The following is a 25,623-nucleotide window of genomic DNA, read 5'->3' on the forward strand; positions in this document are numbered from 1 at the left end:
CTCGGTTGAACAAAATGAGGACATTACAGTCAGGCGTATTTAGTAATATGGTTAGCAGAAATTTAGTTAATAGAATTGTTTTATTTCTATGGCTTATAGTTGTAATTGTGATTCAAGAAGGTGCCTCTATGATAGAAAATGGTGAGTGGCCTTGGTCCGAAGCCTTAACAACACACTAATAATAGATGCACTCAGTATGGTTCAAGATAACGTATCTTTAGCTCTTAGTTGTATACCAGCACAGTTATGGATGCAGGCAATGGCTGCCCTGATCATTAGGGAAGGAAGTGAAGGCATTTTTAGACAGTGCTCTATCCTTCAGAGTATAGAATGTGGGCACAGATGGAGAATGGGAAATGGCAATCTAGAATCATGTGTTACATGGAGCAAGGTGTTTGTCACTTTGAAATTCATCCAAATCCTAGTCAAAAGACTGTGCTTGTATATATTGGTCAAGGCTGTGTGTGTGTGTTTAAGAACTACTTGTGATTTTGTAGAAGTAGATAATGAGAACATAACTCTCCCTAGCAAAAAAAAAATAGTATTAACTTTTGTGTTTGTAACTTTGTTAGAATCATTGGGTGTGATTTTCTATATTTGGCACCAGTGGTATCCCACCAGTTGATCAAGTCTAACAACACAATATATACCTACACCTATTGGGATGACAGGAAAATGGAGAGAAGACTCTAATCATTGTCCATCATGATACAAAGGAAATAAGCAGAGTTTTGCAAAGAGTAAAACAAGACACAAATCACAACTGGTGGGATACACTCTTTGGATGGTCGCCAACTGCAACTGGGATTTTGAACACATTGTGTCACCCAATTATTGTTTTATTGATGTTAGTTGGTATAAGTTTAATATTGTCTTTTGTAATACTTGTCTGGAATTGGAAATTACTACAACGAATGTCTATGTTAGCTTCCTTGAAAAAAGTGCATGGCACTTTTGAGGGGTACATATAGAGACTGGGAAGAATAATTTTTATATTAAGTAAAAGAATATACTAGATTTTCCAGAAAAGGGGGGGACTGAATCATTGGGATTAGAAATTAGAGAGCGATTGATTCACTTAGACCTCCAGATAACAGGAGCCCTCCCTGGTTCAGACTTTAACCAAGGGGTCAGAGATGAGGACAAAGAGACAAGATAAGGAATGTTAAACATACAAGGCCTCGAGATAACAGGAGCCTCTCAGACCCCAAGAACCAGATCAAACCAACCTTATGGCCCAGATTGTGACCAAGGCCTCAGAGGGCATGCGCAAAGAGATGAGGTGAAAAGTTCAACCCTGATGAAGACATCTTACTTCATCCCCACAACCCTCAACGCCCACTACCACAAGGCACTGAGCAAGCGCAGACAAGAGGAATTTATGGAAATGACTTCTTGTAGCTAATTTTAATACTAAGTGGGGACAGGTCATGCATATGTATAGGCGTATTGGGGAACCTCATGCATATCTAACTCTTTACTGCATATAACCATGGCAAGTTGCTGTGTTAGGTGCGCATGCATTTTGGTGGGACTACCCCCATGCTGCCCAGCGCTGAATATAAAAAACTTATACCTACTTTACAGTCTTACTGATTGTGGAGTCAGCTTTCCACGAGTCAGAATAGCATGTTAGAATTAGCACTGGTTTAGTAAACATTTTCCCTTTTTTATACATGCTTTCTATGCTTTCTTTTTTTTCTTAGAAAAAAAGATGGAAAAATCACAAGAAATGACCTTCATCACATTTTCCATTACTTTGTTTTTCAAGTGAAAGATAAAGACTTCCAGGAACTAATCCAGATAATTGATCCAGAACAGACTAGATACCTTGACTATTATGAATTTGTAGACTTGTCTGAAGAAAAAGAATCCATGGTAAGTGATATTTCTTTAATGATAATTTCCCCTATAACAGCTGCAGCAAAATGCTGCATTGTATTTTAGTAAAATGTTACACTCTGCATACCGTTATTGTCTATGTTAATATGTTCACATGCTTTCCAGCAATGTAAATCTTCTTCTTAATCAGTGCTTCTAGACTCTTTCTTTTGACGCATCAATTGGAAGGCAATCTCATGGTTATGAGATGTTTTTGAAAACTTATGCAGAATCACTAGCTCACATACGTTTGTACAGCAGATGAGGGACTAGTAGTGCTTCTTAGCTTTCAGGTGTCAGATGTGTTTTGCTGAGATTTTGCCGTTTCTTATTTTATCTTTTATTCTTTATAATATACATCTGTTCAAATTGTATGCTATATACTACACAGAGGTTGTATATTTTCCTGGACACAGCTTTGATACCTTCTGAATTTGCAGGCTCCTTGTGATGTTTTCCTTTAGAACCATTCACCATACATAGAGAGTATATGTTCAGAGTGTATATTCAGTATGTATGTACATAGATACATACATACTTGTCGCGTTAATGGGTGTAGCTGATTAACTGTTATGGGCCCGATTCAGGGTACTGAACTATCACAATCACAGATTTCACCAATAACGCATCAACCATTAGGGGTCCAGTCGGATATTCACCAATAACGCATTAACCATTAGGGGTCTGGTTGGATTCAGAACACTGAACTATCACAGTCACGGATTCACCAATAACGTATAACCACACTTACCCTGGTTGCACCTAATGAGAGCTATAACAATGCAATCAAGTGTGATTTATTACAGCAACAAGTACATAGGTTCTTTGGGTTGCTGACGAAAGTGACTGTCTGCAAAAGCAAGCTAGCATGGATGAAATACACAGATGTTACAGGTGCGCAGCCTAGAAATTAACGCGTTAAAAAGATCAAAGACTCTAGAGAGATTTATAAGCAAGTATTCAGATCTCACCCAAAGGCATCCCAATGGGAGAACAAGAGAGGCTCAGCCCATCGACTGGTCCCAGGAGTCAGGAGGTCCTAAGGATGTTGTATTCCCTCGGGTCCTAAGGATGTTGTGTTCCCTCCCCTGACAGTGGTATCTTCCCTAACATCCCCTCTCTCTTAGGCCAATTTATATTATTTTCTATCTTTTAGGTGGAGCTTGAGTGGCTCTAGTCAAGCATATCTTAGTTGTGATTGGTGAAAAGTTCTCCCGTCTCCATTTAAAGTAATAGGCTCCAAGAAATTCAGAGCGCATGCTCAGTGAGGGGTGGTCGCACCTTGGAGGTGGGTAGCTTTTGGGATAGAGGTGTGTTTTGGTATTATACTGATATTATAATGAGCAAAAAGTACACTAGGGTACAGCATTTGTTAAAACATGACATGTCCTTGGCTCAGGGTAGCAAAAAATGCAGCATACCAGTCTCGGTGTGCACAAGAACAATTGAGTCCCCACCTGGTTACAGAGCCCTGCCGTGGTGTCTCCACTCCACTCTACCCTCCATACTGTTCCTTAGAGCTGGCGCACCAGGTTTCCCCAGCATGATAGCATCTAAGGTTGGAAGCCTAGGGAACACTCAGGTAATGCAGCTATGCCCTACCCTGAAAGTCTCTTCAATGCTGTACATTTTCTTTAAAATGTGAATGTTAGTTTTATTTTCCTAGTTACTTCAGGCAATTACACCACAATACTGAATCCTGTGGTCAAAATTTCAATTCACTATGCCAGTATTCAGTATTTATCTAATTTGACAGAGATTAAGCAATACTTCTTTGCCTAGCAGATTATTCTAAGACATAAACTGCAGTTTGCAAATCTTCCTAGTATTAAGAATCTGTTGATAATTTTCAGTATCAAATTTCTTTAGGTTTGCATTAGTATGCCAACTGACTTAACTCCATGTTTAGCTTTGTTTTGGGTAGTCTGAATAGTGTTTTTGACAGATACCAGAAGAGTGGAGTACTGTCAAGAGATACTAGATGCACAAAAAGAACAGCACTGAATGGAATGCATTGCTTTGAAAGGCTTTGATCTTAGGAGTTAAACCAGGGTGAGTCCCCCCACCCTGGTAGCTCCAACAATAGCAACATTTGATGCAGCAGCTCAACTCCATTCCAGCTGGTTTTGAGTAGAATAACAGTCTGGCTGAAATTTTAGGGCAAACTTTAGTAGCTGTAAAATCAGCATATTGGGAAAACTACAAATGCTGACATTTATCAGCATGTATGCAGCTGATATGCACACTGAGTTGGATTTACAAATTAAGCCAGTTAGGCTTGTAGTAGGGAGGTACAGAGATAAATGGCCACTTTTTGTCATTTAAAATAAGCATCCAAAATGAAATAAAGGTTAGCATGGGGGAAGGCAGATAAAGGAAATGTTAGGCATCACAGATCGTTGTCACGTTGGGATGAAATACCACCTGGGATGACATAGTAGCCACACATGACCCTGGCCACTGTGATTTCACACCTGAAGAGAGATTCTGTTTGGAGGTATAGATCTGCTCTGGACTTTATAGCTGGTTTGTACCCAGTTATTGATGAAAAGCAGGTGCAAGTAAGCTTGAGTTTATGGGAGTCTTTACTTTTTGTCTCCTCAGTGGTGATGCCAGCTTCATCAATGTGGCTTTTCCTGTAGAAAAGGCAGCTAATGGTTGTAAAAATAAAACAGGGTGGCTTTTTCAAGAAATCACTTCATTTTTATCATTACTTTAGGAAGTAACTCAATCAGAGTAATCTTAATAACAGCAATGGGCAGAACCTGAACCTAAAAACCATCTAGGCCTCCAGACAGCCAAGACAATCTGAAGGGCATCTCGGCCTCCTTCCTTTCACCTGAAATTTTGCACAGTACAGTATTTGGACAGATCTGCAGTTATATGGAGATTTGCTGTCAAGTTGTGATCCTATGTTCATTTCTTTTCAGAACCATCTGGTTTTAATGCCTTTTCACTTATAGATTGAGTACACTTTTGTTCTAACTGCTACTGCTATAGACAGATCCTAAAACAGGTGAAACAAGCCAATTTTTGTCGTTATTTTCCCCTGTGAAAGCCTGTTGTCTTCAAATTATGCCCTGAGTAAGCTGAGTGCCACTTGGAACTCATTCAGTCCTAGTGGGTTTTCTTTTACAATACTGAGGGGAGAGACAGACAGTAAAAACCCTGCATTGTTATTCAGTACATATGTCTCTTCAGTCACTTAAAGGAGCAGGTCTATGAAGTGAGGTATATGCTTTCCTGCACAGTCACTTTTAAATAATTTTTCAGAACCAACATTTTCAAAGATAAACTTGGGTCTGATGTTGCATCATGTTTTGGAATCAGTATACTAAAATTGTTTTAGTTAAAAATAACTTTCTTTACATTAGATAGCTCATAAATGGCTTAGTGGAAAAAAAATTACGAAGTCTGGTCTCCTTGTTCTATGTTGTAATACTGTAAGTGATAACATGATTCATTTTCAGCAAATATTGGTCTTCTACATTATGTTTGTCATTTTAGTACGGTTTTTCATGTGGTAACACTATCACTGTTTAATATCAGGAACACTTTTTGCTGTTTCCTGCATTACTAATTCATTCAATTGTCAGGTGGAGGAGATCCTTTCAGATTAAATCACAGAAAACTGGAAAGATTTTCATAAGGCTTTGCAGTCCTGTGATCCTAAATGTACTGGCATTATTAAGAGAAGTCATCTAAGAAAAGTCCTACAGCTGTCTTGTCCCTCCTTGTCAGATCAACAATTTATGAAGTAAGTTGATGATGTGTGAATTGTAATAGATTTAATGTAATTTCTTTTCTTACCCTATCTTTCTTCCTGTCTTTTAATATGACAGCTATAGTTGGAGGCATTAAGGATTTTGGTTTGTCTTAAGCATATAGAAAATAAAAGATTGGCAGAGAAAATGCCCCATTCCTCACATGAGCAGCACGTAAATCTCTTATTTCCATGACAATTACATGTTGGGAACTTGTCAGTTTGACATAATTTCACTATTTAAAAGGTGACACAAGCCTTTTCTATAAAGGAACAATTAGTGTGCTGGAGATCCAAGTCATTATCAAGCATTATTTAGTATTTTCAAACACAATGTAATACAAAATGAATTTAATTAATGTTATGTCTTTCCTCAGTAGTCTATTGTTGTAAAGAACAGAGAAATGAAATTTAATATTGTTAACATGAAATCTTATTTTCAATATGAGCAGACTCCCTAAACTGGGGAGTCAAAATAGCGACAAGCATGGGGAGTATGAGGTTAAGGTATCTATGTCCAAAGGAAAGGGAATTGTATTTAGGCATTTTATTGCAATAACAGGTCAATTGGGTCATAATTGGGTCTAATCTACTCTCACAGGAGCTCTAACTTTCTCTGCTTACAGTCAGTGACTTTCAGAAAAATGTGAAATTCTCTCCTGCCTTTAAAAACATAATAGGAAAATCAAAGGAGTCAGTTCCAGTCTGACAATTTACAACCCAGTGTCCTGCTGATCATTATCAGTGAGCAACAAACACAACAGCACCAACAGGAAATGGCTTTTGGAAAATAATCTTTAATCCTGAAATACGAACGAGCATGAATGTGATCAGTAAAACCAATTCTACTGTAGGCATTTTCCTTTCTATAAATGTCTTAGAGAAAACTTCAGGTGCTATGCATTGGGTTCATAAAAGTCATGTTTCCAGCACAGTGTGCTGTTATAACTATATGCTTTCATCATCTGTCAGTTTTATAGCTCTGCACTACGTAGCATAAAATCAGTGGTCATTGATCATGAACAAGTAGTTATACTTGGAATTACCTGGGACTCAGCAGTTATACAATTTTCTAAATAATGTTTCTACCATTATTTGTGTCAATAAGAGATCTGTAGTGTAGGAAAAGGGAGGAATTACAGTTACTTTGAATCACAAAGTGGTCTTTACTTGAAATTCTAAACATTCCCTGTAAGAAAACAACATAAAGCAGTGAAAGGCACACTGGCAGGGTTTAATTCATTGATGATTTTAGTGAATATGTATTTTACCTTTGTTTTAAAAGGATGCAAGAAGTTGTTTTCTAGCAAACTGCAGGAAAAAAAATGAATACTTCTAGGAGTTCTAATATGGTGAACGTAGAGCATATTTGCATTATCGAATTGCAGCATTGTTAAACAGTTCAGCTATCTGTGTTTAGTAAAGCAAGATATGTATCACCATAGATGGGATGAATTTAGAATCTTTTCACAGGAATGGATTCTGAAATATTAATCTAAAAGACAAGATTTGAATTGCATTGTCAGAGACATTCAGGGACATGTAGTCTTGTATTGACCATGTTTAGTCCATGAACGCAGTCTCATTCATGCTGCATTGTTTAATCTTCTCTAGCAGAAGAATAAGAGCACCTGTTCTTAGCAGTATCATTTGTCAGGGTTGTGTTCTAGAGAGCTGATGACCACACTGAAGAAGAAATGTAATTCTTATAATAAGATGAAGAGAGGATTTATACTCAATGCAATAGATGACCCAATCAGTTGGAGAAATGTTTGGTTTTAGGATAAATGAGTATAAATTAGCTAACTAAGTTAGAATGGCTCATCCACATTTGAGGAGATATTTTTGAAAAATCTACTTTGTATATTACTCTTAGAGTCGTCATTCTGTGATTTAGCCTGACTCTTTAAAAACATTTTGACTTGCATCTTTTTACCAATCTATATTTCTTTGTTTTTGTTTTTGTTTTTGTTTTTGTTTTGTTTTGTTTGTTTGTTTTGTTAAATCTTACTTAAAACTATCCTAGGAAAACATTGTGGATTATGCAGAGGAACACTGTTCATTTGCTGCTCTACAGTGGTAAGAGATGCTAGATTTAAAAATGATGTATTTTAAAATAATAACCAAAAAAAGAATTATAATTGACTCCTCTAAATGCTTACACACTGGCTTAAGACTATCACATCTGTGCTGGGAATGTCATAATCAGATTGAGGATTTAGCACGGGCTCTTTAAGGGATGCAGGGTTTTTGAGCAAAAGGTGATGAAGTGACTGAATTACATTCCGAATTCCAGTGGTTCAGCCACATCAGTCTTATTTATTTAAAAAGATACTTCTGCTTTGGGGTCTTCTACTATAATTGGACTTTTGCATTGATGTGACTCATCCTGAGGCACTTGAGGACAATAATGCTATCGCTGCAGCAGAGTAGCTGGCATGCTTCTCCCAGATGGCTACCTGTAAGATGACATTCAGACTGGGGAATAGAGAGAATAATTTTTAAGGGCATTTGGAAGCCTTTTATGGATTACACTCACAAAGCTGATGTTGTGCTGTGTTGTTCACAGCCATTTTCTGTGTGAAGTCTTCACTTCTTTTGTTTGTTTGTTGTTTTGTTTTGTTTTGTTTTTTCCTCTACACTGAGCAGAGCTTAACAAATACTAGAAAATGGAGATTCTTTTCCGTCTTTCTCTCCATTCTGATACTTTCTCCCCTGATGTGGGTTAGATTTCTCAAAATAAATTAAAGCTTGCATTTCATTTTTTTCAGAAGGAAGGCATTGGAACACATGACATGTCAAGTTACCAGTGTGTTTTACCACAGATATTTTTTAGCGTCAATCTACCTGCCTTTGGTGTAAGTGGAGTGCAGAGAATGCCATACTTCCCCAGTACGGTACAAGGACAGGAGCATTCTGCTTTAATCCAGGAATTCCCCAGAGCTCTGTGAACATGAATGAAATCCAGGAAGGCTAAACAGCTCAGTGAAGCAGCAACAAGGGCTTGATGAAATGGGCTTTGATTTATGAGCTCTGATAATTTATATGGGAATGAATTAAGAGGGTGATTTAACAGGCCCAGCTGACCTCTTGGCTGGACGTTACCTTCAGCGTAACAGAAGGGGCTGAACTAACAGAGCGTCTGCCCTGGACTGCTAGTGTTCACAGCCAGGAGTATTAAATAAAGCCATTATTGATTTCATTTTACATTCCTATGCCAGGTGGCAAGTTATGGTAGACAGGGGGTTCCTTCATGATTTCTGTCAGGTCTAGTGGTGCAGTGGCTGTAATCTTAGCTACTTCTTCCACCGGTGCTGCTGAGTTTGACAGGGTAGTGGTGGGTGAGCCAAGTTTCTTCCAAGCATCCATTTATAATTGGAGCGTTAATTATACATGGTATTCACAAAGAGTAACTACAGGCAGGAGATACTTTTCTTCTTAGGCTCCTTCTAGAGACAACAGAGCTCTTCCAGGTAATGATATAGTGTTTACGTTAGGTTCCTGCTTTCTTTTTGATTTCAGAAGGAGCCTGGGACAGCTAGTTTCCAATACTTAAGGATAAGCTTCTGAATAATGCCCTTAACTATATATGGAAAGGAAATGTGTTACTTTGATCATCTTTGCCTTAAGACATATGTGTTATGTATAGTTCTTAACCTCTGAAATTGTTTTCAAATTCTTATTTTATTCAGGTTATGCTCTAAATATGAAGATAATAATTCTGGTGGGATCTTTTACAAGATGCTTTGGGATAATTTAAAAGTTGTTGTTCTTCCTGGTGACTTAAATGGTATCAGTTCACATATATCAAAGGGAAGCCAACAAAGGGAAGAAAAAAGGCAAAAAGAGCTTTCAAAAAGATACTCTTATTAATGCAGACAATGTTCTATTTAATGTAAAGAAAAAAAAAAGACTCAGACTGAGGGTACATGCTGCTTTTCTAATAGTAAATATTGTCCTCAGTTGATCTCTCATTTCACAGAGATATATTCAGTTGTACAATGCTGAGAGCATTGCATCAGAAGAACAAACACATATAGATCATTCATCAAAGACCCTAGAATTCAGGTAAAAATGGTTGAGCTTCCTTTACAGAGTCCACAAGAATTATATCTCACTGCATCATTCAACAGCTGCGGTTGCCCTTTAGATAACATCTGATGAGTAAGCTTGTGATTCTCTGTGGAATCAGTGTGGCTCATTACTCAGGAACAATAGTACACCTCATGGCTGTGACTACTGCAGGTCTCCAAGTATGGCCTCCATCTGTCTGAACCAGTATCACTAATATTGGCACCCACGTTATGAAGATGTTTGGTTTACTCAATTCTTATTTTGAATATATGGAAATGTCTACATAATCCAGCAGAAAACAAAATGCAAACCAAACCAATCAATGAACCAACAAAAACAAAAGAAACTGGAAAAAAATAATGTATTCTAATATGATGAGCTTTGTTTTCCTTAAAATTATATTGGACACATGTATTTCCTTTCACTTGAACCCAGTGAAAAAAATATTTACCTTAATACATCCATTAAGGTATTCTCACTGCCTACCTTCCCTCATTTCTAAGGGTGCTATTTCGTAAAACAGAGGCTACTCCCCTGTGCAAAGATCATATTTTAATCAGCAGCTCTGAAGACAGGAGTATCTGAAATCAACAATTCTGTTAGTGATGCATCTTGTCACAGATCATCCTGAACCTTCTTTTTTTCCTCTTCAACTATCTGACTTCTTTTCAGCTTCACTAGCGATTGGAAGGAGGCCAGTTGTTTGAAAGCATCACCTGACTACCCACCATTCATGTTGGTTGGTTGCATTATTCTTATTTCCTTAGGAAACCGAGGTGAAAGTGGTGCTGTTTGGAGGGTAGTATAATTTAAAATATAAGCTTGCCTGAAATCAGGGTAGATCATAAGGATCCCTAGTGGCTCATGTCTCTTAACAGGCTTTGAACTCTTTGTGACTCTGTAATTACTGCCTGAAAGCCGGAAAAGATTTCTTAGAAATATGTCTAACTCTCTAGTTCTTTTCCTTTCCTCTTTTTAAAGCTAGGTGGTGTGTGTGCTTTTCTGCATAAATGTGGGGCACCATTTTAGCCAGTTCTTTACATACCAATTTGAATACATAGCAAAATTTATTATGTGTTCTTGCCTTATTTCTTACTAGCGTTCATTTTCAAACTACCTGTTTACATTTGACTTCTTGTTGAAGACTGATACAGAAACAGTCTTTAAGAGCTTCATTCCCCTTAATATAACCTGTTGATAGTTTTCTTTCCATATTGAATAGAAAGCCTGCATTTTTCTTGATTGCTTTTATATTATTGAAGTATTTATAGAATGAAGTATTAATAGAATTACTCTTGATGTTTTTGATACTGAATCTCATATTGTGTTATGGCCTTTCAGATTTTGGTCATGCTTCTCTTTTATACTACGGTGGCATGCTACACTGATGTACTGCCAGCTCTACTTAAGTCATTTTCCCTTTAAACTCATTTCCTATGATACCTTACTTTCTTGAGTATGTAGAAATATGCTTTTTTTCATTGTTCTCCTGCCTTCCTTTTACAAGAATCATAAGCTTTGTTGTTCCATCAACACTCCTGCCTAAGCTGTATTCTCCCTTTTCAAGCCATTCCTCTTGATTAGTTAGAATAAAATTTAGAAAGATTTTCACTTCTCTAGATTTTTCAGCATCAACAGGATACCACTGACACATTCTGGTAATTGGCTGGACAACCTGTGTTCTGCTGTAATCTTTACTCTACCAGTTAAAATCTTTTTTTACCCTGGATGATTTTTTTTTTTTTTCTTAGAAAGAAATCTTCAGATTTCCAAAAGCTTTAAATCTAAATCCTGTGTTCCCTCTTGAGGATGTATAGTAAGCATCCTATAACTTTAGCACTCAGATTCTCTTAGGCTTTTATCAGTAAAACTCTAAATAAGGTTTAATTTACCAAATGGTAAAATTCTAAGGTCTTCCAGGAACCATAAGGACTTCCATGTCCCCTTGTTTATACCACTTTTCTTGTATTCATGCACTGACAATCAGCATGCTTGATCTTTTCTGTCTGGCTATGTCTCTTGTGTAAATCTGTTATGTGTGACCCTATTCCAGGTAGTTATAGACCCTCAGCTAGGTGGCTTTGGTTAATATTTTCCCATGAGCACAGCTCCCTTTTTCAATCCTAATTGAAGACTTGTCTATTAGAATCATAGAATATCCCAAGTTGAAAGGAACCCACAAGGATCATCTAGTCTAACTCCTGTGTCCAGTCAGGACCACACAAAAAAAACAGACCCTATGTCTGAGAGCATTGTCCAAATGTTGTCCATAGCTTTGGGACTACACAAACACTTCTTGAACTCTGGCAGGCTCGGGGCCATTACCACTGCCCTGGGGGAACCTCTTCTAGTGCCTAACCACACTCTTGGTGAAGAACCTTTCCCTAACAACCCCACCTGACCGTTCCCTTTCCCAGTTCCGTGCCGTTCTCTCAGGTCCTATCGTTGGTCACCAGAGACAGGTGATTGTGCCTGCCCCTCCACTCCTTTTCATGAGGAAGTTATAGACCACAATGAGGTATCCCCTCGGTCTTCTCTTCTCCAGGCTGAACAAACCAAGTGACTTCAGCCACTCCTTGTACGTCTTGAACTCCAGACACTTCTTCATCTTTCTAGCTCTCCTTTGGACACTCTCTAACAGTTTTATACTTTCTTATACTGTGACACCCAAAACTGCACACAGTACTTAAGGTTATTATGAAGTTATCAAGCTTTCCAAGAATAAGCCACTGACAAGGAAGATAGCCTTCCAGATAACATGCTGCAAATAATCGTTCATTTATTTCTAGGATACGCCCAGCCTTTGCCTCAGTCTTGAACTCCAGTAAAGTGGAACAATATAAAGAACATTTGAATTTACCTTCTTCACCAGTCCTGTGTTTACTTTTTAATTTTCCTGGGGGTCATTCATGCCAAGGCCTGTATGGATAAGCAGGAGAGTATATTAATCACCAGAATGTGGCAGGTAAAGTTGGTAATGTTTTCACAATCTCTTGTTTTCACACAAGATAGAAGACCTCTCAGAAGACCAGGTCACTTCAGGAGATGAGTCCACCTGACTTACTCAGAAGAGATCTACCAGTAACTGTCATCTTTTGATTCCTCTTGGGATGCGTAGAGTTAATGTTCTATGTGCTATTCAGATCAAAGAATAACTCTTCATTGGCATATTTTTAGAAAGAGAGTTGAAAGTTTAAGATTATCTTTAAGTTTAGGGAATACTATAAAATATACTTAATAAAACTATAAAAATAGGAGTGCTGAATATTCTGCATTTTGCTTATATGGAAATACATGCTCTCAGATTAAACAAAAGTAATTGTTCTATCTTTCCTTTTCATGGGGTAAATCCATAACAAAGGCAAAATATGTACAAGTGGGACACATTACATACCCTTTAATTTATTTTTTTTCTGTCTTTTAAAGTTATTAAATATTTAATTGTTATTTACATTAATGGCTTATTGATGAAGGTTTTGGTATTACAGCAGAAAACATATACAGTTAATATCTATTAACTTTCTTAGAGAGCCTGAAAAAGAAAGGTATGCTGTCCATTCCTCACAAAGGAGAAAAAAAAAAAAAAAAAGGAAAAAAAAAAAAGGAAGTGACCTACTTGGGATCCAAGAAGAGGAAATTTCACCTTCACAGGAAGTTATAAAAGTGACATAAAGGTTATAAAAGTGACATTTTATCCTTTTAAAAATCTATGTAAAGACTTTAATTAGCTTCTTTCATGTTGGCTTAGTTCTCTTCTGTTAACTCAGTATGTATTAAAGGATAGAGGTTGGTCCTTAGCTGATGTAAAAACCCAGGCTCATTATAAACTAAGCCTGTGATTTGGAGGTCTAGGATCTCAATTTGCAAAATAAATACTGCAGAGCAATGTCAATCTGTTTGTATTTTTAAAAGCAAGCTCTTTTTAAGAACCAGCTATACTTAAAACATGGTTGCACAATATAGGCCTTGGAATCAATGTGTGCTTTTACTTGATCAACCTGTCATTTTCTTTTGCATCAAAAAAACTTCTGTGTCCATGTCTTGTTTGTAGTTAGTCTTGTTCATTATTGCTGAATCAAATATTTGAAACTACAAAAAATAAACAATTTGTCTTCATGCACAGTCTTTCAGTTTTAGAAAGAAGCAGATTGAAGATCAAGCTAACAAATACATGTATGCCAAGAATAGAACTGTCGATTAATTAATTAAAAGGCTGATGGACAGCCTTTTACAACGGGTAGCAACTATTAAAGAAAGCTTTTTTACCTATAACAAGCAATCATATGGGAAAATTAGTAAATCTGGCTTGCAGAAGGTAGGAAAAATGTTTTTCTCTTTCTTGTGCTTTTTCCAAAAGGATGCTTATTGTCTTATCATTGTGCCTGCTCACACAGCTAGGGTTAAATCCTTCAGGATTGTTTCAGTCACTAATGAGCTAAACAGGCCTCATGAAGGTTATTGAGAAAGATTCTCAGCTTGTGTTAAAAGACTTAAAATTGTTATCCTGTAGCAGCATTTCACCTTAAAAACTTCAACTGCTTGCCGTGTCAAAAAGAACATGTATGAATTGGGATTTGCGAGACACAGTTGGGACATGGAGGTCTAATGTCAGCTCTTAATACACCTCTTATGCAAAGTGAGTGGGCATATCTAAAAGAATAGCCTTAACTCAGAGTATTTTAAACCGTCTGTAACTCCACAGTAGTAATTGTTAGGAACTGGATATCATTACATGAAGAATAAGTTTCTTAACAGATATAGCATGACACTTTAGTGAGAATTATGTAAACTAGTTTTATGTCATCTTTCAGATTTCTGAGCTTCATGCTCCTCTGAACCTCTCATGGACTTCAGTGTGGCTTGTAATCATGCTGCAGTCAGGGGAGTTCCCTGGGGTCCCTGGCTGTCTTCCTTGGTCACTCTTGCTCTGCTTTCAAAGGAGTTGTATAAAGGACATCTCCTAAAGCCATGTAGTAGCATTTCAGGGTGTTGACTGTTTTCCAACAGGAAAGGAGAACCTTCCTCTAACTCTTATATGAGTTCAGGTGATTTGAGCATGTTGTAATTTTCCACTGTAATATTTTTGCGGAAAAAAATCCACAACAATATGATTGTGTTGAAATTGTATAGTTTTTACTTGCCAAGGATTCCAACTGGATTTTGTATGTCTTTTTGAGGTATGTTTTTATGTGGAATTCCCAGGGCCCATTGCTGCCTTGACTGCTTATCTAACTCTGTGTGTTGTCCTTTAGACAGACTCATAAGGTCATGGATTTGGGATTGTAGCTGTGATGCTGACGGCACCCAGCTGTACATTTTTTTCTTTCCACATTTCAAAGCAAAATGCTTTGCTGAAAGTTGACATGGGGCAGGAAAAGAGACATGATGGCAGTAATACTCCCCTTGTCTACATAGGTTTAAGCAAGAGCTGCTGCTAAATAGTGTTATGATAGTAATTCATACTCTACACTTCATCCAGATACTGAGGTAAGATAAGAGTTGGAAGGTCAAAAAAGAATTGTACCTTTGAAAATGGCCTGCATAGTCCCTTGTGAAAATCTATTTTTACTGTGGTTCAGCAATAAACATAATTTTCCCATCCATGTTCCATGGATTGCACGTGTTTTTGCCAGCTACTGTTGCATAGGCAAATGTACTGGCTGTAAGGGCTATAGTTACATCTAGCTATATGAACGCTATATGAACGCTATAGTTACATCTAGCCACATGTCTTCATACCCTTACGTAGATATCTTTCTGCAACGGTGTGCAGAAAGTGAAATTGCTTTGAAATGAAGGGAAGGGAAAGAGGGAGGACAAAACACACAAAACATTTTTATTTTTTTCTTAAAATTTTCTTGTTAACAATACACCTATTAAGGATGTGTTAAAGTGCCCAGCTAGGTGGAATATTGTATATTGTCCAGGATCTCTGCTCTGCTGTTGCTGCTGCTTTTCATCATTCAAAAAAAAAAAAAAAAAAAAAAGTGAAATAAACCTCCTCTGGACTGAATGAGGATGAGAGCTCTGTGAATAAGGCTGATTAAAAGGGATTTCTTGTTAGAACCAAAGTGGCTGACTACCTTATGTCTCTGGGAGCTGTCTGGGCATGTGTATTTCCAGGTGAAATGCAAGCTGAAACTGAGTCGCCATCACTCGTGATCTTTAAAAATCTCTGAACCTGTTACAAAACCAAGGGGTTTTAATCACTGTCCAAGTGGAATTTCAACTGGAAGTTTTTGCATTGCTACTGCTTTAACTTTCCTGACATTTCTACCAAGATGTTCTTCAACCCCTGCCCTGAATTGTTTAGGAGCACAGCTGCTTTTCAACTTGTGGAGTTTCAGTGGTCAATAAAGAATCATAGAATATCCCAAGTTGGAAGGAACTCACAAGATCATCAAGTCCAACTCCTGGGTCCAATCAGGACCACACAAAAACCAAACCCTATGTCTAAGAGCATTGTGCAAGCATTTCTTGAATTCTGGCAGGCTCAGTGCCTTCACCACTTCTCTGGGGAGCCTATCCCAGTTCTCAACCACCCTCTTGGTGAAGAACCTTTTCCTAACACCCAGCCTGACCCTCCCCAGTCCCAGCTCCATGTCATTCCCTTCGTTCCTGTCGCTGTCCCCAGAGAGCAGAGCTCAGAACCTGCACCTCCGCTCCCCTCATGAGGGAGCTGCAGGCCACTATGAGGCCCCCCCTCAGTATGCTCTGTTCTGGGCTGAACAAACCAAGGGACCTCAGATGCTCCTCTCATGTCTTGTCCTCTAGACCCTTTATCATCTTTGTGGCCATTGTTTGGACACTGCAATAATTTTGTCTTTCTTATACCATGGTGCCCCAAACTGCATGCAGTACTCAGGGTGAGGCTGCACCAGAGCAGAGCAGACTGATACTTCCCTTGACCGGCTAGCAATGCCATACCTAATGCACCCCAGGGTACAGTTGGCCCTTTAGACTTCCAGGGCATGCTGCTGGCTCATACTCAACTTGCCGTCAACCAAAACCCCCTGATCTCTGTAGAAGAATATCTAGAAATAGGTGTCTACTACCACTGTAAGCATTGTGGGGAATCTACCCTGGCCTTCAAATTCTGCTTCAGAAGAGTGTGGGACTCCCCGTATCACAGCTGCAAGCCACGTGTAAATGTTTTTGATACATCACGTTATCACAGATGGCACTGGGCACCAATATTCAGGCAACGTAACCTGTCCCAAGTGCATATGGTTGGGTATTTTGTTAAACATTTTTGGGTAACGCTGAAGTTAAGTGATCTACATTGTCTACTGTTCTTTGGAGGTATGCCAACCTCACTGCCTACATTTATGTCAAGTTTGAAAAGTGCTACTCTGGCCTACAGACTCATCTAGAGCAGCCAGGTAGCCAATGGACAGTGTTGCTTGTCCTCCAGGGTGGAACAAGTTAATCAAACAGTAAATAGTATAGTGATAAACATAAAAGGATGCTTGCATTTGGATTTGTTATTCCAGGCCAAACCATAGAAACAGGCAATATATGTCTGCCTAATTTAGAAGTAGATAAACTCTGTTTATTTGGATAATGTGATGTAAGAGTAACACTAAGGGAGGAATAGGGACAGAAGGGACACTAAGGGACAGAATACACACATTCATCAGAATGATAACTGATTGTATGTCTAAATAACTAAAAACTACAGACATAAAATCACCAGTTAACTTTTGTAGGGTTATACCAAACCTGCCAGTTGTCTGTGTTTTTCTTTACAGCTAGCAGCATAAGGACACCTTTTAGCTGCTTGTTTATGCAGTACCAAAGGTATGAGGAGGGTTAGTGAAGGGGGATGCAGAACTTAATTTCCTTTACCAAAGGGTAATGTAGCACCTCTGGCTTCACTGGCCTGACTCTCCTAGTAGCAGGGCAAGAAGGCATACACCTTGCCTTTGCACCTTGGGACTTGGATTATTACTAATGTAGTTGGAAATCAGGAAGATGGCAATTGAAGTTTTTTTCAGGTATCCTGGAGTAACGTCCACAATTTATATTATATATGTGGGTTCACTTTTGTGAAGGGTTACAGTATCTCCTCGCTGTGAGGTTGTCATCAATCATCTTCCTTTAAATAAGACTTAGAAACGATGTACATGTATTTTGTGAGCTATTCAGCACAAGACTACGACCTAGTCTTAGAATTTAATATGGCTTAATCTTGCATGCAGTTTTGGAAGAATTTTATCCTTTTTTTTTTTCTCTCTAGATGAAAGTGTTAATAGTTGAGGCTGTAGTCACCAACATTGCTATTGTGACTGATTCTCTTCAACTTTGATTGGATTTGTATGGCCAGATTTTCTTATCGCTACTATTTAAGTATTTGATCTAATGGTAAATCCATATTCAACTGACAATAAAATGTACTTGCTTATCCAGAAGCTTTACATCCATAGAAAGGAATGGTAATTTGCTAATTATTCTTATTTTTAACACTCTTTATGTGTTCAGCCATTTAATGATTTATTTTTTTTCCTTTTAATCTGTGCAATTAACTAGAATATAATAATAGGAGTAATCACTGTAGGAACACTTGGAGAACCAGGACAGAGCTGTGCAGGATAGTTATAAAGGAAAACACCTAAATCAGGAGTTACAAAGCAGTTGAAAGAAATGAAAGGTTTTGCAGGAAGCCCTCAGCAGCAGCAAGGGCTGCAACTACAACTTTTCAGGGAAACAGGAGGTGGGAAAAAGAGAAGAAAAACAGGAACCCCTCTACAATCACCTACCAGGTAACATTACAATGGGAGACTGCTGCCATATTGGAGCACTCTGGCTCTTAGATGGAGACAGAGAGGCAGAGGGTCTGGATGGGAAAAAAAAAAAAGAAAAAAAAAAAGAGAGAGAGAGAAAAGGGGACATAGGACGAACACAGAAAGATCAGATTTTGCCAAATTAGATTACCTAAAATGGATCCCCAAATCTTATTTGAAGAGCAGTAACCAAGATGTGTTATTAACCTTCCAACTGGCTGCAGCTATGTTCAACTGTGCAGCTAGGTTCATGGATTTGAAACCATTCTGCAGCATTTCTTGTCCAGGAAATGCTTTTGGCAGGTGTGTGGAGAAAAGTGATAGTAGCAAACTACAAATGACAGATTTCTTCCAGTCTGCTAAATGAGTGAGCTTTATTTCTTCTCACTTTTTACTTTCCAGGTAAAATTTAATCTTAGTCTGTCACTTGGTGCTTTTACTTAAAATGCCAGTCTCAGTCTAATTTTGCTCTGTCTCTTTCTGTGTAGAATTAAGTTGTGCAGATTAGATCTATATTTAAATGGTTTACTGCAAATATAAGGAAGAGAGAACAGTTTTCAGAGTAATATCAAGTTGAGCCATAGGATAAAACATCCAGACTTTTACTATTTGAAGTGGCATATTAAGTAACAAAATGGGCCATTATATAGATTATTCTATTTCTCTTGTAACAAGTGTTGGAAGATCATGGCATGCCAGTGGATGATGGTCAGTTCAATCTACTAATGGAAAAGCTAGGGGTGCCAGATGGAGGGTTGAGTTATCTGGATTTTGTTGCAACATTGGAAGGTAAAGTAACTTTAGTACCAATGCAGCATGAAAAAATCCTTTTGTGGAAGATACTGAACTTTTCTTTTTCAAGAAAATACTATTGTGAAATTAGGAAGAGATCAGTGGTATGATTTCTAGCACATAGATGAACTTTCTCTCTGTAGTTCTTTCACTTCTGATCCAGTTAAACTTCTGAGTAGCTGACCCAAGGCTGGAGGGAAACTGGAACATATGGGATGTGGGCTAAAGGTCCATAGAGAGGTGTGATGGAGATTACAGAGTGACTAAAAGATCGCAGAGTGACTGACCGGTCTCTCTGCCTTGAGTGTATTGTCACCCACATCATTTCTTACTCTTATTCAGTCTGGGGATTATGTTATATCCTAAATTGCAAGAAATGATTTTGTAGTAGTGGAGTCCAGAAACATTTTTTTGTTCTGTATTAAAAAAAAAAAAAAAAAAAAAAAAAAAAAAAAAAAAAAAAGTATTCATTTCAGGAATGAAAGATCTGTTAGTAAGCCATTAGTGATAAGTTTTTTAGTGGTGCTATATACAACTGGAACTCTGTGGTGTGATCTGGTTACTTTTTGGTTTATGGCTTTAATTTAAAGTAGTGCTTTTGAATGTTAAAGCTGTTAAGGGACTTTTCTGCTAGAGACTGCTGAAATGTGGTTATCTATAAATTAATTGATAGTTTTACTGGAGTAGCAAGAATCCCAGTGAGAGAGATCTAGGTTTACTGTTTTTATAGACATAGATGAATTGTTCACCCATATTATGAAGATGTGGTGTCCATTATTGATTTGCTGTTGCTGAGGAATGCAGGCCAGAGGAATATATTCATAATTTTTTCATCTCAGCTATTTGCTTTACTCCATCAGTAATTTCACTGATTTTAAGGCACTGTGAGTAAATGTCTTGATTTCTGACTCTTAAAAACAAATATGATGGAATCTGAATTCATTTTCTTAGGATGGGACCCTGGGTGAAGTGTAAAGCCAGTATTATTATTTTTTTTTGTATATCTTTTTCTATGTATCTTCTTGTATATCGTGTCCAAAGAAGAGCAACAAAGCTGATGAAAGGTCTAGAAAAAAAGTCTTATGAGAAGTGGCTGAGGGAGCTGGGGTTGTTTAGCTTGGACAAAAGAAGGCTCAGGGGAGACCTTACTGTACTTTACAATTACCTTAAAGAAGGTTGAGTAAGGTGGGAACTGGGCTCTTCTCCCAAGCACCAAGCAATAAGATGAGGGGAAATGGCCTCAAGTTGCACCAGCGGAGGTTTAGGTTGGATATTAGGAGAAATTTCTTTACTGAAAGGGTTGTGTGGCATTGGAATACGGAAGTGGTTGAGTTACTATCCATGGAGGTCTTCAAGAAACATGTAGACGTAGAACTTAGAGGCATACTTTAGCAGTGGACTTTAGAACTAGGTTCAGGGTTGGACTAGATGATCTTAGAGATCTTTTCCAACCTGAATGATTCTATGATTATTCTTTTATGTTTTAAGTCCAGACTTCCTGCATAAAATTTGGATGCCACCGACATCAATGGAAATTTTGCAGCTTCAAGGCCTGTATTAACTTCTGTATTATGCCTCTGTTATTTTTGTCAGAGGTGTGGTTTTACTTTTTTCCACACTGCTACTATTATTTTCTGCTGTCATTATTTCTTTTTTAGATCTAAGACAAGGGGGAGAGCTGACTTGTGGCTGGCTGACATAATATTCAGACTTTGTTTCATTCAGACCTTGAAGTTTAGAAGTTTGTGACTACAGCTGGCTAAACATCTGTCCATCAATATAACATGCTTTCATCCAGTAGCATAATAAATGACATTTGAAGCAGGTTAGTCTGGGTGAAAGTGAGTGTGCCAGCTTTTTGATTTAAGTCAAGAATCAACAGTATTTTTCCTGTTTTTAAAGCTTTTGTTTATCAATTTTGAGAATCACAGATTTTCTTTCAGGATGTTACTTTATCTCATGGTTGTAAGAGGAAGTGTTTGATATAAAGTAAGTCTCAAATGTCAGAAGGGAAAGAAAAAGAAGCCCTAACTTCTATTTTTGTATAATTTATTAAGGTAGGGAGAAGTCTGACCCCTTTGTCTATAGTTGTATTGCTGGTAAAGAGTCCTAGTTTTCTTCTGATAAGCTTTAGTAGGAAGGTAAAATGAGTAGAAATTTTGACTAGAATTCAATACAGACTGGAACTGAAAAAAAAGGAGGGATAATGCATGTGTCTGTATGGATGAGTACAGTTTACAGAATCAGATTGGGAGAAAGAAAAATATGATGCAATGAATACAATTTAGTGATATCATCAAAGTAGCTATAGAGGTGTTTTTTTTTTTGTTTTTGTTTTTTTTTTTTTTTTTTGTGTGTGTGTGTGGAGGAGTATGTAAATAATATAAAAAGAAAGGAAACATTCCTTGAAGACAGACCAATATTTTAAATTTTTTCTTTTCAGTGTGGAGGAAGGTGTACAGAAATGTCAGTGCATACGTTTTTTGTAAGTTTTTCCTGTTTTAAAATCTGATGTGAATTACTTTCAAGTTATAATAGAGCATACTAGAAATTTGGTAAACACATGAAGGAAGACATACCTACAAGCTGGTGGCAATATTTAATCAATGGGAAGACATATGGGGGTTGCTTTTTTTTTTTTTTCCTTTCTCATCCAAAGGTTTCTGGGAGGCTACATGCTGTGCAGTGTAATCTTGTTGTAGCTTCAGCTATGTAAACCATTTTGCTGCATAGGGATGGCTCACCTGGTTAGGTTTTAGGAGTTGCTGTCTTTCTTGATGAACTGTTTTCTCTATAAACCTAAGGAAAGAGATCATAGAATCATAGAATCATAGAATATCCTGAGTTGGAAGGGACCCTTAAGGATCATCAAGTCCAACTCTTGACACCGCACAGGTCTACCCAAAAGTTCAGACCATGTGACTAAGCGCACAGCCCAATCTCTTCTTAAATTCAGTCAGGCTCGGTGCAGCGACCACTTCCCTGGGGAGCCTGCTCCAGTGTGCAACCACTCCCCCCGTGAAGAACTTCCTCCCGATGTCAAGCCCAAACCTCCCCTGCTTCAGCCCAACCCCGTTCCCGCGGATCCTGTCGCTAGTGTTAATGGAGAAAAGGTCTCCTGCCTCTCGACACCCCCTTACGAGGAAGTTGTAGACTGCGATGAGGTCTCCCCTCAGCCTCCTCTTCTCCAGGCTGAACAGGCCCAGTGCCCTCATCTGTTCCTCGTACGTCTTCCCCTCCAGGCCTTTCACCATCTTCGTAGCCCTCTGGACAAGATAGTGTAAAGAAACACCATTTCAACAAAGCAAATATGCCAATGAACACTGTGCATATCCATGTGAGACAGGACACTGGGATGTAGTGTGGAGGTTTCATAGCGAAGAGCTCATTCACAGAAAATCTTCTCCTTTTGTCCAGCAACATTTATGCTTTTGCTGTATATCCCCTGTATGACTCATATTGAGATGGGGAAGATGCTAAAACTTATCCGAATTAGTATTTAGCTACATATATGGTAAAATATCCTAATACTTTATTGTGGTGCACCGGGCGCACTGGGAATAGCTTCCCTCAAAAAGGTGTGCGCCTGCCTGGTCGTCTCTCACAACTTTATACACGAGTACTGTTACATATTACATGAGCTCTAATACATATTCATTAATTTCCCTGAAAAGGAGGACCTCTTCCAAGTACTCATTTCTATACTCCCCACCCTTAGCTCCTTCTGGTTGCACCTGTGCAGTGCAGCCTGGTGGTTGTGGGCAGGGGTATTTCAGGATGAAGGCAATGAGGAAGAGGAGGTTAAACTTTTTATCTTTCTGGACTTTGACCTGCTGTTGGACAATATTTAGAAGTTTTTTGTTTACCTTTGCCTTGTTTCCTGCCAACAAGTTGTTCATCTTTCCCTAATGAGTTGTTCGTCCTCTCATCCATTGGCCTTGAGCGATATCTTCTTTTTTACATCTGTTTCTCATACAGTTCTCATCTACATCCCTATAATTAGGATGTTTTTAGGTTCTCATCCACATCCCCGATAATTACAGAATCACAGAATCACAGAATCACAGAATCTCTAGGTTGGAAGAGACCTCAAGATCATCGAGTCCAACCTCTAACCTAACACTAACAGTACCCACTAAACCACATCCCTAAGCTCTACATCTAAACGTCTTTTGAAGGCTTCCAGGGATGGTGACTCCAGGGAGGTGGTGGTAAAAAGAAAGATAAAAAGTTTAACCTCCTCTTCCTCATTGCCTTCATCCTGAAATACCCCTGCCCACAACCACCAGGCTGCACTGCACAGGTGCAACCAGAAGGAGCTAAGGGTGGGGAGTATAGAAATGAGTACTTGGAAGAGGTCCTCCTTTTCAGGGAAATTAATGAATATGTATTAGAGCTCATGTAATATGTAACAGTACTCGTGTATAAAGTTGTGAGAGACGACCAGGCAGGCGCACACCTTTTTGAGGGAAGCTATTCCCAGTGCGCCCGGTGCACCACAATAAAGTATACCTACTTTACAACCCTATGGTTGTGGAGTCTTTTCCACGCGCCAATATGTTGTAGAAAAATTATAAAATGCTCAAGAGATGTCAAAATATGTTATTTAATCTCTTCCCCAAAACCATGGTGAAATGGTTTCCTGAAGTACCACTGTACAATATGCAGAAGGAATCAGAAAGATCTGGAACAGTGACCAAAGTAGCTTTTCTGTGGCCTAAAAATACCTTAGCCCTTCAGGACTGGAAGTACACATGTGCCCTGCTGGGAAGCTGGATGTCTCCTATTCCTGATCCTGCTGGGTTGTGCAATATTAAAATGCACAAATTAGAATTGTGAAAATATGAAGCTGCCATTTGTGCAGGACTAAATCTTGCTGGAAATGAACATCAAGCGAAATAGTCTGAGATAAGATACTCTGTCTGAACTGGAAAGTAAGGATCATTTTGATGTCAGGTCTCCTGAAATAGTTTACATTGATTCAAAACAGAGGAGGGGTTAGCTGTGATAGAAATGCTCCAGGGGAGATGATCTAGCATGCAGTAGTTGTACTACACAATCAAAGACAAGTCTAATTAATTTTTGTGACATTGTCTGTAGCAGCTGCAGACGATGAGTTCCCTCATACAACAACAAATCATGGGTTTTATGGTATTCCTCTTCTCCTCCCCCAGTCTGATACCTTCCTTCCTCAAAAGAGCCAGACTCTTCCAGAGAAGGCTAAAGGAAAAGCAAAAAGACCTTGTCTCATCTGTGCTTTCTTCCACTGAGATTATCCACTATGACCTTTCTTCACCTTGTACTGGGAAAACTGTAGCAGCTGAGGCAGTTACTGTAAATTGGCTGGACACCCCTAGTGTTGTATACAGTTACTGTAAGTCATCGTGTTTGGGCACTAAAGAAGAGTTTCTTGTTTTACTTTTTGTATACTACAATGCTATTTATCAGATATGTTTAATATCATCTTTTCAAAATTTGTCACTCTGATTTCTCTATTCCAGATGCTGGATTGAATGGGCCAGAAGCTACATTATGTAACAGCCTAAAACAAAGAGTAAATAATGCTAAATATTGCTACATGACTGCTGAAGAATGTCTTAGCTTAATGATAAGCTGATGGAAGTCTATGGGGTGAATACATCAAGACATGTGTTGCTTTGGGTAGTGAAGCTGGTTATTTGTGATACAAACATTTGTTCTAAAAGTTGGTTTGGAGGAGCTGTCAGAAAAGTGACTTGAAACTGTATTAGATTTCATGTCTTTTGTGTTGTCAGAAATTTCCATTTCAAATACATTCAGCTTTCAAGGCAAAAACTTTTTTCCACCCAATTGTCTACTCTGCAGACTTTGCCAGGAAAATAAAATCCAAGTTATGTTTTCCATTTTCCATCCATTTGTGAGCATAGCTATTAAAGATTCTGCAATTAGAAGAGAATAATTCCATGCTACTCATTCATGGAACAGTCCATCTATTCATGACAGTGATCTTTAAAGAAGAGATTCTTAGTCCCTAAAGTTTGCAACATGGTGTTTTTAACCAACAGTTGTTTTCCATTTTTTCTGTGTTTGCTTATTATTTTCTGTAACTACCATCAGAATGTACACCTTGAAATCCTACCATGGATATGCACAGCATACAAAAGAGCACATTTTACGAAAGGAGAGATGCTGCGGTCATTAGCCTTTTGCTCAGTTCATTCTGTCCCTGTTCCCTAGGAGAACTGGAAAGATCAGCAGTCCTCTGGGGGACTTGTGGGGTCCTCTGTTCAAACACCCCTAAAAAAGTTGATCATATTGACGGGTATCACTTCAGATTTCTGTAGATCTGCA

The 25,623-nt window shown here is 38.3% G+C and overlaps 1 protein-coding gene across 1 annotated transcript in view; it reads left to right on the forward strand.

The window, feature by feature from the left end:
- The first annotated feature begins 1,232 nt into the window (after window positions 1-1,232).
- Window positions 1,233-25,623, forward strand: part of EFCAB6 (EF-hand calcium binding domain 6) — a 78,689-nt gene continuing 54,298 nt past the window's right edge. The window contains 4 exon segments of the mRNA XM_072033085.1: window positions 1,233-1,282; window positions 1,707-1,878; window positions 16,660-16,777; window positions 19,177-19,397. Coding sequence (XP_071889186.1) covers window positions 1,233-1,282; window positions 1,707-1,878; window positions 16,660-16,777; window positions 19,177-19,397 — 561 coding nt within the window.

This window comes from Anas platyrhynchos, chromosome 1, assembly GCF_047663525.1.
Source record: "Anas platyrhynchos isolate ZD024472 breed Pekin duck chromosome 1, IASCAAS_PekinDuck_T2T, whole genome shotgun sequence".
In the NCBI taxonomy this organism is placed as follows: Eukaryota; Metazoa; Chordata; class Aves; order Anseriformes; family Anatidae; genus Anas; species Anas platyrhynchos.